The sequence below is a fragment of the Ixodes scapularis genome, unplaced genomic scaffold, assembly GCF_016920785.2.
Source record: "Ixodes scapularis isolate PalLabHiFi unplaced genomic scaffold, ASM1692078v2 PGA_scaffold3__209_contigs__length_174095766, whole genome shotgun sequence".
In the NCBI taxonomy this organism is placed as follows: Eukaryota; Metazoa; Arthropoda; class Arachnida; order Ixodida; family Ixodidae; genus Ixodes; species Ixodes scapularis.
Window position 1 is genome coordinate 66,935,542 of NW_024609868.1, and position 12,773 is coordinate 66,948,314.

Genomic DNA, 12,773 nt, shown 5'->3' on the forward strand with positions numbered 1-12,773 from the left:
TCTCTCCCCATCTTGAGGCCGTTGCAAGCACAGGCAGCAGCAGGTAAGCAGAGATTACGCTTAATTTTTGCACTCCCATGCTGTGGGACGTTTTTTCAATATTAGTTTATTTGCATGCCTCTAAATATGAGTGTCACATCTATCAGAAAGCCTGGTGCACTGTTACTGATTTGTACTTCCAAAATCTGCTCCTTCAGCTCATTCAGAACTAGAATTCTGCCTACAGCGCATTACCAAGACGCGCAACTGGGGACATAGGAAATTCAGCTGGAACACCTCGATGAACCGGGAGAGTTGCTCCTGAACACGTAAGTATGCTGACGAAGATGCTGTTACCTGACAGGGAACATATCTGATTCAGGCTGAATGACAAATTGTTTACCTATTTTCTGTAACGAAACAAGACAGAACCTCTACTGGAGTAAGAGCTCACCGCCGTATTCTTAAACGCTACTCGACTCGAAACTCGACTCGAAACTCGACTTGAGGGTGGTTTTGCGATTCATAAACAAATCTCCACTCGAAACTCCACTCGACTCCAAAATCTCCACTCGAAGCTCCAAAATTTACTCGAGATCTCGAGTCTGCGCCGGAGCTACCTTGAACGGCCACTCGAGTCACTCGAGTGCGTTCAGTGTCATGGCGGCCGACGCATCGTTCGCCGACTTCGTCGACTTCGTGTTGAGAACGGACGAAGTTCTTCATGACGACCAAGACCCCGACCAGGACGTCGATGTGCCGAGACGACGTTGCCGGGACCGGCTCAATCCGCTGGAGCATTTCAACGATTGGGAGTTCCTGGTGCGCTATCGTTTTACAAAATCGACAGTCGTAAGCCTCCTGCAGTGCCTGCCGCTGGAAGCAAACGAGAGCAGTCGCGGCCTGCCACTGTCCCCGATGCTCCAGCTCCTCGTAGCGCTGAGATTTTATGGCGCCGGGACTTTTCAAGTAGTCACGGGCGACCTCGTGAACGTGTCGCAGCCGACGGTGTGCCGCGTAATCGAGCGCGTCTCCCGGGTCCTCGCCGAGACTCTCTTCCCCCGCCTCGTGGATTTCCCGGAGGGCGACTGCGACGAGGTCATGCGGGATTTCTACAACATCGGGAAGTTCCCCAGTGTGACTGGGTGCATCGACTGCACCCACGTCAAAATAAAGGGACCTGGCGGTCCCAATGGGGAAGTCTTCAGGAACAGGAAGGGGTTCTTCTCCCTCAACGTGCAGGTAAGTTCACTTCTGTCTGTGCTGTTAGCGGCAGCGAAGTAAGTTGAAAACAACGGCACGCCAAGACCCGGTGTGGCACGTGAAAGCTCGGCGATATTGCGACTGATATAGACTAGAACTTGTAGAGAGATCTGCACTCTGTGACAGTGCAGAGTGGTGGTGGGCCAGCTAGAGAGGGTTCAAAACCAAGAATTATGTATTGTGTTTGGAAACATACATTTAATCGGGTGCCGAGGTGGCTTTTGTTATTTTATAGCAAACGGTCATGTTTTATAGCATTTTCCCCTTGAATTATACTTTTCGAACAAAATATTAAGGAGATTTTATCCCGTGCTCAAATTCTCTTCTATTATACTGCGTGAAAAACCTAGGAATTAAGCCACATTGAAGCTTACGTCACATAAAACTGCGAGAACTCAAATGCTAGTTAATTTCCAAAGCTTGCAGATGCACTTTGTCAAAAATATACTAATCATAGTAGAAATATCAGCTTGAGCACTTGTGTTCATATCATGGCAACCTGCTCATCCCTGTACTGCTCCTTCCTATCCACAGGCCATCACAGGACCCCAGCTGCAGTTTTTTGACCTTGTTGCTAGATGGCCAGGCTCCGTGCATGACAGCAGGATATTCGATAACAGTCGTGCAAGGGTCCTGTACGAGAATCGGCGCATCCCTGGCCTGCTGCTCGGAGATGCAGGCTATGCCTGCATGTCATTTCTTCTGACGCACCTGACCAGCCCAGGTGTAGCCAACAGCCCAAAGGGCAGGTATGTACTAATTTGTTGGAAGAAATAATGGCATGAAATTCAGAACAGCTAACAAGAAGTGATGTTGTAGCCACAGTGTTCCTATTGGTTACTATGTTCTGCAAATCTTTGTCACAGCTAGATTCATGACCTTTAAGCCTTTGTATGGCAAAAAAAGCTGGCATTATTCACTTCCTGTGGACAAATTTTTGTTTCAAAAGTATGTAGCATACAACATTTTAGTTCTATTTTTATTTTCCTCGAGAACATTTGTTGTTCTTCCTCGTCACAGTTAGTCGGTGTCAATTGTTGCTTTTTGTCACTAGAATTGGACTAGGGCCAAGAACTTGAATTAAGACGGTAATGTAGAAAACACCAGCCAAAACCACTGTATGCAGAGCAGTAGCCTCTGGTAAGCAATAGAAAATGCCGAAAATGCAGCTAGCATGGATGGGCCGCACTGTACAGGTTACTGAACCATACTGATGGTTGCAGCAGTGGCGATTTTTACACCTGAAGACCTTTATCTTGCAACGTTGCTTCCATTACCAATGCTGCACCATATAGGTACCAAGCAGCTCACCTAAAAACAAGGAACTCGGTCGAACGGGCATTTGGAGTGTTCAAGCGACGCTTCCCATGCCTGGACATGCGGCTACAGTACAAGGCGGAACGGTCAGCCCTCATCATCACCGCCTGTGCTGCACTGCACAACCTGGCCCTGCTGCGAAAAGAGCCATGCCCACCTGCTCTACCCTCTCCACCAGTACCCCGACGCCGGAGGCGGTTGCGTCCTCATGTACTGCCATCACCTCCAGACCCTGTCGACACAATCAACGGCTCGCTGAAACGCACACAGATCATCGCACTGTGTTTCCAATAGGGATATTCAACCAGTAGCACATGTTTATAGTCAATGACAGGTCAAGGATAGTGTACAAGCTGGAGAGGAGGAAGCAGACAGAAGCTTGAGGTGGAGAGGAGAAACCTCCTCTCCACTTAAAGCTTCCATCCTACTTCTCATCTCCAGCTTGTACTCTGTTCTTGACCCGTCGCTGACTCGTGCAAATACTCGGACACAAATTCAGTAGTAAGTGCTGGAATAAATTGATTTTCAAATCCAATTCCGCGTATTTGGTCAATCTAACATATTCTGGGAAAGACTTGTGGCCAGCACAGAGCTAACGAAAGACCTACCCTTCCCTTCAATTGTAGTGTGCTGTTTCATTCAACTTCTGAATATGCAAAACACATTAGGTTCTATCGTTTCACTACAATGTAGCGCACATAAAATAAATAAGTAAATCCTCGGAATGCTTTTAAACTGAAAGAATCCAAATTTAATTGTGATTTCCACACCCTTGTAGCTTGCAGCGCAGGGCTGCCAGCTGCTCCACCTTTATCTCTCTCTCCAGCTGGAGCAGCTGGAACTCTGCCTGTCCGCGTCGTCGCTGCTCAAAAAGCTTGTTGCGGAGTATGCGCATTTGCATTAAATGTTGCGCCTCCTTCCGCCGATCTTCCCTCTCGAGGATGTCTACACGGGCTTCCTTTTCGGGAGCCATGATCCGCTCCAGTGCTGCGATGCGGTTTCCAGTTCTTCTGGATGCCCCGCTTGGCAGCTCAGCACGGGGGCAGGTGATGCTCCTTGCCGGCGGAGTCACACAAGCAGCTCCAACGCTGCTGTCTTGGAGAGGTGAGGCGGACGGATCAGGAGCATCTGGGCGTGCAAAACACATTGGCACTGTGAGTGCTAGGGGAAGAGGCCCAACAGCCACATGGGCCTTTCGTAGAAATGTTCAAAGCTAGGCGTTGGCAAATTAGTCAAACCTCATTATATCGAACAGTGCAAGGACCGTGAAATAGTTCGATATAATCAAAATTCGATATACAAAGTCACACACAAAAAGAGCGTCAAAGTACAGCGCGATTTAATCAGTGAAAGGCTAACGGCAAAAAATTACTATACTTCGTTTCAGCTTCCGTTCGAGCGCAGCCAAAGGCTGACGGACGCTTCGCAACTTCGAGAAGAGCATTTTTACGCGTCGCAAAGTAGTCCGCAAAAGTAATTTCTTTTAAACAACTGTTTTGTGCGTAAACGTTGCACAATATTCCAGATGTGTACTGCTGAGAATGATTTGCAACTAAAGGAATTAAATATCTGAAGTTTAAGTTCTTATTAATATATGTAGATACATGTGGTTTGGTGAAAAAACGTACGTCCGCTGGCAACACGGCTGCAGCGCTCAGTTTTGATTTTGTTCCTGTAATTGCCGAATCATGTGCTTCGCTGCTTGTTCGTTGCTTTCCTCACCGAGTCCCTTCAAAATGTCCTTTCGCAAAGGCATGTCTGGGCGTCAGGCGCGAGAGGTCGTGATGAATGTCTACTTTTCAATTCTGCAGGAGACTCCGGCCGCGTCCTACCGCAAATGCTTTGTAAACAAGAAAAGCGTCCAGGCCACTACAATTCCCTGATACACAGCGAAATCAGGGCACCCCTTTACCTGCCGATCACATTGTACGCCAAGAAGCTGGTAGAAAGGACTGTGGCTCGAGCCCTGGTATATCCAGACAATACAAGGAAACATCAACGGCCGGGTCGTCGGGCATCTTGCAATGTCTACTTACATCTCGAAACTATGCCGAAATGCCGAACAGGTGGAAAGCTCGGACACAGACGCCAGCGGCCAGCATACGTACTGACATCCCCTGCGACTAAATTTCAGGACGTGAAAGGTCACTTTTTAAACCTGTAGCAGACGATTTCGTTGATACACCCGTAGCAGACGAAATACTCGGTGAGCGCGGGCGGCGCGGACGGCCAGCGGCGCAGCGGAGCGATACCAAGTGCAGGCGAGATCGCGTGACCAATTGCCGGCGTATTGATTGGCTCCGGCCACACGTAGCTTTGGCTGCGTTCGGACGGAAGTTGAAACGAAGTATAGTATTCACGTGAAGCGTTAACGTGAACTATTTATTCTGACGAAAAAAACTGCCGCAGCGTAGATTGCTGCATGGAGCTGACCGCATGCCTTATTACGGCCGGCTCCACTGTCTCCAAGCAGTTCATCAGCGCCAGATCACTACCGTCGATTGCACTGCAGTAGCGGCGTAAAAGTGAGACCGTCTTCCCGACAATGTTGTAACAGGCTTTGAAGCGTTGCAGCCACCCGCTACTTGCGGCGACGTTTTGTGCTTGGTGGATGAACGCGAAGTCCTTTGCTTTCTGTTGAAGCATCGGCCTGACGCCGGAATGTTCCGAGCCCTTGCGTCCATAAACCACTTGTGAAGTGATCTTTCCACCTTTTCGAAGGCCGGTGTCCGAACACGGCGTGCGCTGGAGTGCTTGCTTTGTTCAGCCTTCGGTTTGATGTCACTTTTCGTCTTCAGCAGCGTGCTCAAAGTGCTTCGCAGTATGTTGTACGCTTCGGCAATGCTGGACTTCTTTTTCTCCTTTTTCAACGCGGCGGATGATTTCAAGCTTTGTCGCGAACGTCAGCGACGTACGTTTCTTTACGATTGTTGCCATCCCCACATGCGGTTGACGCAACGTCGGAGGAACAAACCCGGAGCCACGAAACTGCACATGCCCGAATGTCGCCGAATCTGGATGGCGTTCCCGGCACCACAGGCATAAAGCTTTATGCGGGCATGCGCTTGAATAAAAGTCGCAAACGCCTGCTGCGCCACCGCTATCCTACGATGTGTTGCGGGAAAGCCCGTGTTCCAAAACTTACTCGATCTAACTCTAGGGTAAATGTGGTTGTCGAAAACCTACCCGCGTCCAGCGTTTCTCTATTTTTGATGTCGCGTGACATAATCCGCCAGGGTAACTCGTATCCATTCGAGTAGGTTTGGAACGCAGCCTCGGTGTGTCGCGCTCCTGTACGCTATGCGCCGTTTAGTTGCTGCACTCGGAGTAGGAGGAGTAAAAGAGCGCCACAGATACGGTACGCCGCCAACGACGGTTTGGCGGGATGGCGGATGGCTGCGACTGCTGCTGGCGGCAGCTGCCACGACTCACTCGCTGTCGCGGAAGAGCAACGAGAAGGCACGTGATCTGTACCGAGTCTTCCCAAAATTCTGTGCCGTCGTGGCGCTGTACGCTTTGCAACAGGTCTATTAACCACTAGTTTTGGTTTCAATTCACAGTACTATCCGTACTATGTCACGACCCACTGCTTGCATTTTCAATTTTGGAACTTCGAAGATATGTACAATAGTGTAGACGTTGCCGAGCAATAAAAGAAAAAGGCTTCGGTGCCTTTTTTTCTGTTCCAGATTTGCTGTTAAAATGATACAAGTCGCAAATACAAGTAGACATGTTACGGCTCACGGTACCCATCCCCGACATGTTGGTGCAAATTTGTCGCAATCCAAAAGCCCACAGTTACCTGGCACGTCGTTCCAGCAGGCGTGATTGTCATTGCCTTCAGTGCCTCGCACCATTGCTTCAAACATTGCAGCCGGAGGCAGCGACAGCACTGGCCGGTCTCTTGCCCTGTCGCTGTCGCAGAGATTTGTGACCACTGTCCCCATGTGGTCTGCCGCCGCTCCCACAAGAATGAGTGAGGGGCTCATCGGCCGGCTTGTTCGTGGCCCACCTCCTGTGACAGAAACCAAAGAATTTGAAGCTCAGATTGGAGAGAGTGAACAATGTATGGGACGAACAATTCAAAAAGCACACTGAATTTTCGAAACGCCTCCGTGCGAGATAAAAACAATTGTTAAGGGGACTAAAGCGAACCTAACGAAGAGAAAATCTAGCACAACCCAGTGGAGGCCCACCTGGAACCTTCTTATGGGCAATTGAATGCTGGGCACTTTGTTAGATTAGGCTTCCGGCAAGATGCGGGGACCTCATTTGTTTTCAGTGACGATTGTAAAAAAAAAAAAATGTCAATAACGCCAAATGTTCTACAAAAAAATATGTCAAGAAAAAAGCAAAGAAGTAGGCCCACTTTGGATCGAACCTGAATCGGTGCATGCGTATGAAGCGAACTTTGCAACGCTACAGCTTTGAACAACTCGTTTTGAAAATTCGCTTTATACGAGACCCGGAAAGGAGCACGACGTCGTGCACATAGCATTGTTCTGGTCGAAAGGACTTCTCTCCGATGTTTACTTTTTACACATCGGGAACGGTTTACCAAATATGCAAATTGTCGACTTACCCGTGGCGTGGATGTCTCTCGTCTCGTCGGACTAGGTTTTTTTGTATCTGGATTTTTCGTTCTCCCCAACGCTTCTTGAGTTGCTTAGCGCTTCGTGGGCGGACGTTTGGCTGGCTGTTATACTCGGTGCTGAGTTTCTCCCAAGCTTTAAGTTTAGCCTCCTTCGAGTAGTTATTTGTCTTCTTGTTTTCAAGAACTCGCGCATGTTGCGTTACGAGCGCTTGGAGGAGCGCCTTCTCCTCCGCAGTATAAATAAAACGAGCCCCTGCCCGCTCTTCGGTATCGGCCATTTCCGAGTCGTTGCCGTTGGGGTCCTCCATGATTTGTCGTGCGAGGCGGCGAGGCGGCGAGGCGACGAAGCAGGGCTGCACGGTAGACAAAGGGCGGCGAAAGCAAGAAAAAACGAGACGAAATCGACAAACCGTGAGATAGACGACTGTCGACGAGAGAACGACGAGACGCAGCCGACGCAGCTCGCGAATGCGCTTGTTGCCAGACAAGGTAACGACTTTGTCCGTTTTGCCGCTCAAACACGTCTAAACTTTACGCTGCCTTAATAAAACTTCGTAGTTCACTAATTCGATGTTTGTATGGTACATGTTTTTAGATAACACGAACGAATATATTTACTTTTCACGTAAAAACGGTGTTTTAAATAAAACCTTTGGCTATAATCTCGCTCCCAGACGTCCTCAAGCTTGTTGGAGTGGAGAACGGAATCTCGAGTTCGAGTGAGTGCCGATTCGCGTCTGTGAATACCAATGGCACTTCGAGTGGAGTCGCGCGTCCATACTCCACTCAAGTCGAGTCGAGTTTGGAGTCGAGTAGGGGAATGTTTATGAATACGGCGGTAGGACGTTTTTTCAATATTAGTTTATTTGCATGCCTCTAAATATGAGTGTCACATCTATCAGAAAGCCTGGTGCATTGTTACTGATTTCTACTTCCAAAATCTGCTCCTTCAGCTCATTCAGAACTAGAATTCTGCCTACAGCGCATTACCAAGACGCGCAACTGGGGACATAGGAAATTCAGCTGGAACACCTCGATGAACCGGGAGAGTTGCTCCTGAACACGTAAGTATGCTGACGAAGATGCTGTTACCTGACAGGGAACATATCTGATTCAGGCTGAATGACAAATTGTTTACCTATTTTCTGTAACGAAACAAGACAGAACCTGTACTGGAGTAAGAGCTCAGTATCTTGGCCTTCTTCTGGAGGTTGTGTGATGTCCGAAGTAAAATCACTAGTTTTCCTATGCAAAAGTATATTTTTAAAAATTTGCATCTTCATCTTTGCAGCAATTTGCTAAATGTCTAACCAAAGCATGAAAGCAGAAGCTGGTAGGGAAACTTGATTTTTGTCTTGAGAGTACGGGTTTAATTAATTAATCATGGTACCCAGTCTTTATGCGTATCTGTGTGCAGTTTCTACCATAATGTGTTGTGTATGTAAGAAACTTAACAGTGCATCACCATGTGAGTGAACGTCCAATAAGGTGCTTGTAAAACCACTGCACTATTGTGCGTTCAGTGACTTACTGTCTTGTGCTGTGCGTGGTCAGGCGCGTCCTTGCTTGTGCAAGCTTCAATGTGTGCATTGAGTGCTCCCGCTAGACCTGAAATTCTGTTCCCCGTTTTCTCTCTTTCTCTTGCCCGAGCAAGCCTACTACAGAAGCTGCCGGTCTAACCTTTTTGTTTTATTTCCGTCATAATAAAAATAGCTAAAAGAATCTCCCTAGTGAAAAAAGTAATTTGTATGAGAAATTTCTTGTGTCCAATAAACAGTAATGAATGATACAAGATATATAATAACATATAAGAGCCATGTAAGAACTATATAAAAACTCCATAAGAACTACATAAGATATATAAGAACCATATATGAACTTATAACAAACTTCTCACAAGTCTCTTATATGGCGCTTGTATGTTCTCATATATCTCATGTAGTTTTTATATAGTTCTCATATGGTTTTTATATGTTCTTATATATCTTGTATGATTCATATGTGTTTATTGGACAGAGATATTTCTTATACAAATGAGAATATTCAATAGGGCTTTTGAGCTCCAGTATGGCTGAATACGTTTTGCTAGTCATTTAGTTAAAGGTAATTTATCATTCCTAGATCCTAAATCTATTCCTATTCAGTCTGATAAGCTCCAACATGTACAGGATAGGGTGACCGAGTCATGACGTAATAATCTAAAATGTCTTTAACTATGCAGTACGCGGCCGACCACCCAACCTTCATTTACCTCGTAATGTTTTGTAATGTTTTATTTGCTCAGGAGAGCCGCGGCACCGCAGAAAGGCAAGAGCCCGTACCAAGGAGGCCCGCGGTGCCGTGTCTAGTGATGGTGATTATGTGATGATGTAATGTACAGATGAAAGTTATGATGTGTTAGGCCTAGCAGCAATCTTCGCGGTGATGGTCTTCGCGGTGCTGCCGTGGGCTGCTTACTTCTGGTAGGCCGGTCTCAAGCGCCTGGAGAGGGCTCTTCGCTTGCCATGCTTGCATACGAGCCGGCCGAATTACCGGCGGCGCAGGGAGTCCATGCACCTCGTGGTGGATCCACCTCGTGGTGGATCCTTGACTGTCAGAAGGAACAACGGTACTGCAACTGCAATGCAGCGACGTGCTGGCACCAGGCATCACAAAAGGTGTGCATTTTTGTACTCGTTGCGAAACTCCGCAATAGGGAGTGAGTATTGAGTGTGTTAAAAATAACGTTGTATTTGAAAGATATGGTGACACTATTCTTTGCATGCACAAAACGCTTGCGTATGCTATACTAAATCTCCCTGGTAACATCGCAGACAATACCTCCGCGGTGGCGAAAGTCGAGTTACTCTAGGGCAAAAGATTTTTCTTGAAGCATTGTTTGCCTAAATTTTGGGCATAAAAAGAAGGCCTTGGAACTCTTACTTTGTGGGAGCCGAGGGTGAAAGACGAGGCAGAGGGCACGTGACAGGCGGTCGGCGGAGAAGTCACGAGCTGGGGCGAGACAGAGCGGGCGGAGCGAGGCTGGCAGCTGGACAAGGAACGTCGAAGCCAAGCTGCCTGGCGCGGCCCATGACAAACCCCGGAGCGGTCCACCAGCGAGGTCTGGAGCAAGACCGGTGGAAACGGCGAGCCCTGGCCATATGACCTGGGCTAAGACGATACCGGGCTAGTTCCGCAGCGCGACTCGGGCATTGATAGCCGGGGACAGCCAGCCTACGTAGCGCTGGCGTGGGAAAGGCGATCCCCATGCCTGGACAAGGACTCCGAATGTGAGCTCTGATCGGCGGGCGACAACGAGATTCGGCGTGCCTGGACTTACGGCTCTCGACGACGGGCAACCGGGAGGTACAGTAAACCCATTCTCTGTCTTCTCGTTGCTGTATGTCACTCCCTGGGTGACGAGCGGAGCGCATACCGATGGGGCGGTGATTATGAGTAGAGGGATCTCCGTAAAGAACCCCGCAACTTTCAACCTTTCTTGGGTGACATGGTTCTCCCCAAAACCTTTGCCAGGTTTCAGTGCAACAAAGCGTACCGAACTCGTAGCAGACTGCTATAATAAAAAATTTCTGCAGCAGATGCAGTTCGACCATAATTTAATGATCTTTATATTTTAAAAATTGAGAACGCCATTGAGTCGTGCCTCCTCATGCTTATTCTTATATACTTGCGTTACTGTAAAGTTTGGTATTTTTTTGTTTTTTTGGGAGAGCCAATCGCTACAATATGCGGAGGGGGCTAGGCCAATGGCGTAAATGAAAATATAATTCTACATTAAAAATAAAAACACTTCGCCGTGGTATCGAACATCGCCATGCTCCATGCCAGGGCGCAGGCTGTTTCTTTTAGTTCTTTTTTTTTTAGATCTAGCCATAATTTTAGCCTCGTCATTTGCCTAGCTACTTCGGTAGATGGCAGCAGCTGGTTCTCCCAAGTGCTTTACGGAGAAGTATACCCTCCAGATTTCCCACAGTGTATAGATACAAACCTTTCCGCAAATGTTAAGCATCGTTTTGCTAATCTTGTTGCTTTTTCTTTTTTTGCTGCAAAATTGCGTTATATTTTGGAACAAAATCGATCGGACAGTGTTGCTCTGTTATTGGTAGTGCAAATATAAAAAAAAACATGTATATCAAACGACTAAACAGCGTGCTCGGTTCCTATAGCGTAAAACAAAATGCATCCGGAAATAAAGTATATTCACCGAACATGTACGCCCGAAAGATTCAGGGTCCCGACGTTTCAAAACTGATTTGGTTTCTTCTTCGGCGGTTGACTATTCACAAACAAAGAGCGGCTACTAGACTCGTCGTTTTTTTGGGTGGTTGCCTTTTTCATTTCTTTGTCAGGTGACCTAGTTCAGTGATGTGTGCAGAAGGAAAAGTTCCGATGGATCGATTGAAGTTTCCTCGTGTTGGCAGAATGTGCCACAATTCTATTTAAAGCCTGTGGGTTTATATCCGCCTTGCAAGTGGGCCGCATTCGGTCTTCTGCGCATGGGAAAGTAGGTGTGAAGGTGGGAGAGGAGGTTATACTAAATTCCTCCTGCTCGGGGTGGGGGGGTCGCGGATGTAGACATCTCGGCGTCGGGAATGGCGGGTGTGCTCTAGCAGCTGTGGCTGTAGCCGTTAATCCTTCGCGTAATAACTAAATAAAAAAAAAAAAAAAAAAAAACGTTCCGCTTTTTTCTTTTTTTGTTGTGATTTAGAGGTCGGCTGCGATCAGGCACTGTCCAAGGCGCAGTGTTACCAGGGGATATGAAAACGTGCTGCGTCTTTGGAAATGGTGGAGCATTCACGACGGTGTGCCGCATTTTAAATTTCCGGGAGGATTGACAGATTGAGAGCTCTTTCTTAATTCGGTGGATGGTGGTAAATGTCCGTTCTTAGTTGGTGGAGCGATATGTATGGTTAATTACGGTAACGAACAAGATTTTAGCCTATTAAATAGGTGCGTGGCTCTCCGCATCTTACACCCTTCTTGCATGGGACAAGCTGCACCTAGCCGCACGAAACAGAGCAATAACAGGTCTGTGATGCCCTTAGATGTCCGGGGCCTCACGCGTGCTACACTGAAGGAAGCAGCGTGGTTTTATCCGTTTTAAGACAGTAAGCTTAGAAAAAAGTGACTTGAGTAAATACAGAGGGCTAACTGAAGTCAGTCGGATTACCCCCATGCCCATGGCCCTCACGAGCAATGTCTGCAAACTGGCGGAAAAAATGGTTCTCGCAAGAATCCTCTGGCAGCTCGAAACCGAGGACCGATTCCACCATTGCCAGACAGGCTTCAGACAAGGCCTGAGCACGCAAGATAATCTGCTTATGTTATGTCGCGATGTTCTGGAACGACCATCGAAATCTCAGCCTCGAACGGTCGTCGCGGTCGACATCTAAAAAGGCGTTTGATTCCGTCCCGCACGCGGCGGTGATCGAGAGCGCGGGCCTTGCGGGCGTAGGCGAGCGAGCGCTCAACTTCATCCGCGGCTTTCTTCGTGATAGACGGTTTAAAGTCAAGATCGGAGACAAGACAGGTCCCGAAACTGCCAACCACGTCGGCGTCCCGCAGGGGGCGATCTTGTCGCCGACTATGTTTAATATGGTCATGGCACGACTGCCCCCGC

The 12,773-nt window shown here is 47.9% G+C and overlaps 1 protein-coding gene and 1 long non-coding RNA gene across 2 annotated transcripts; one reads left to right on the forward strand and one right to left on the reverse strand.

Moving 5' to 3' along the window:
- Positions 1-723: 723 nt before the first annotated feature.
- LOC120847724 (putative nuclease HARBI1) lies at positions 724-3,016 on the forward strand. The gene is made up of 3 exons (XM_040219591.1): positions 724-1,221; positions 1,777-1,991; positions 2,538-3,016. The coding sequence occupies exons 1-3, from the start codon at positions 898-900 to the stop codon at positions 2,851-2,853; spliced, it is 855 nt and encodes a 284-aa protein (XP_040075525.1). The 5' UTR covers positions 724-897; the 3' UTR covers positions 2,854-3,016.
- Positions 3,017-3,610: 594 nt separating this feature from the next.
- On the reverse strand, positions 3,611-7,174 carry LOC121837394. Its single transcript, XR_006078153.1, has 3 exons — positions 7,142-7,174; positions 6,362-6,574; positions 3,611-3,687 (listed from the first exon to the last, which is right to left on the reverse strand). It is a non-coding gene; the product is annotated as an uncharacterized LOC121837394 (long non-coding RNA).
- Between the last annotated feature and the right edge of the window lie 5,599 nt (positions 7,175-12,773).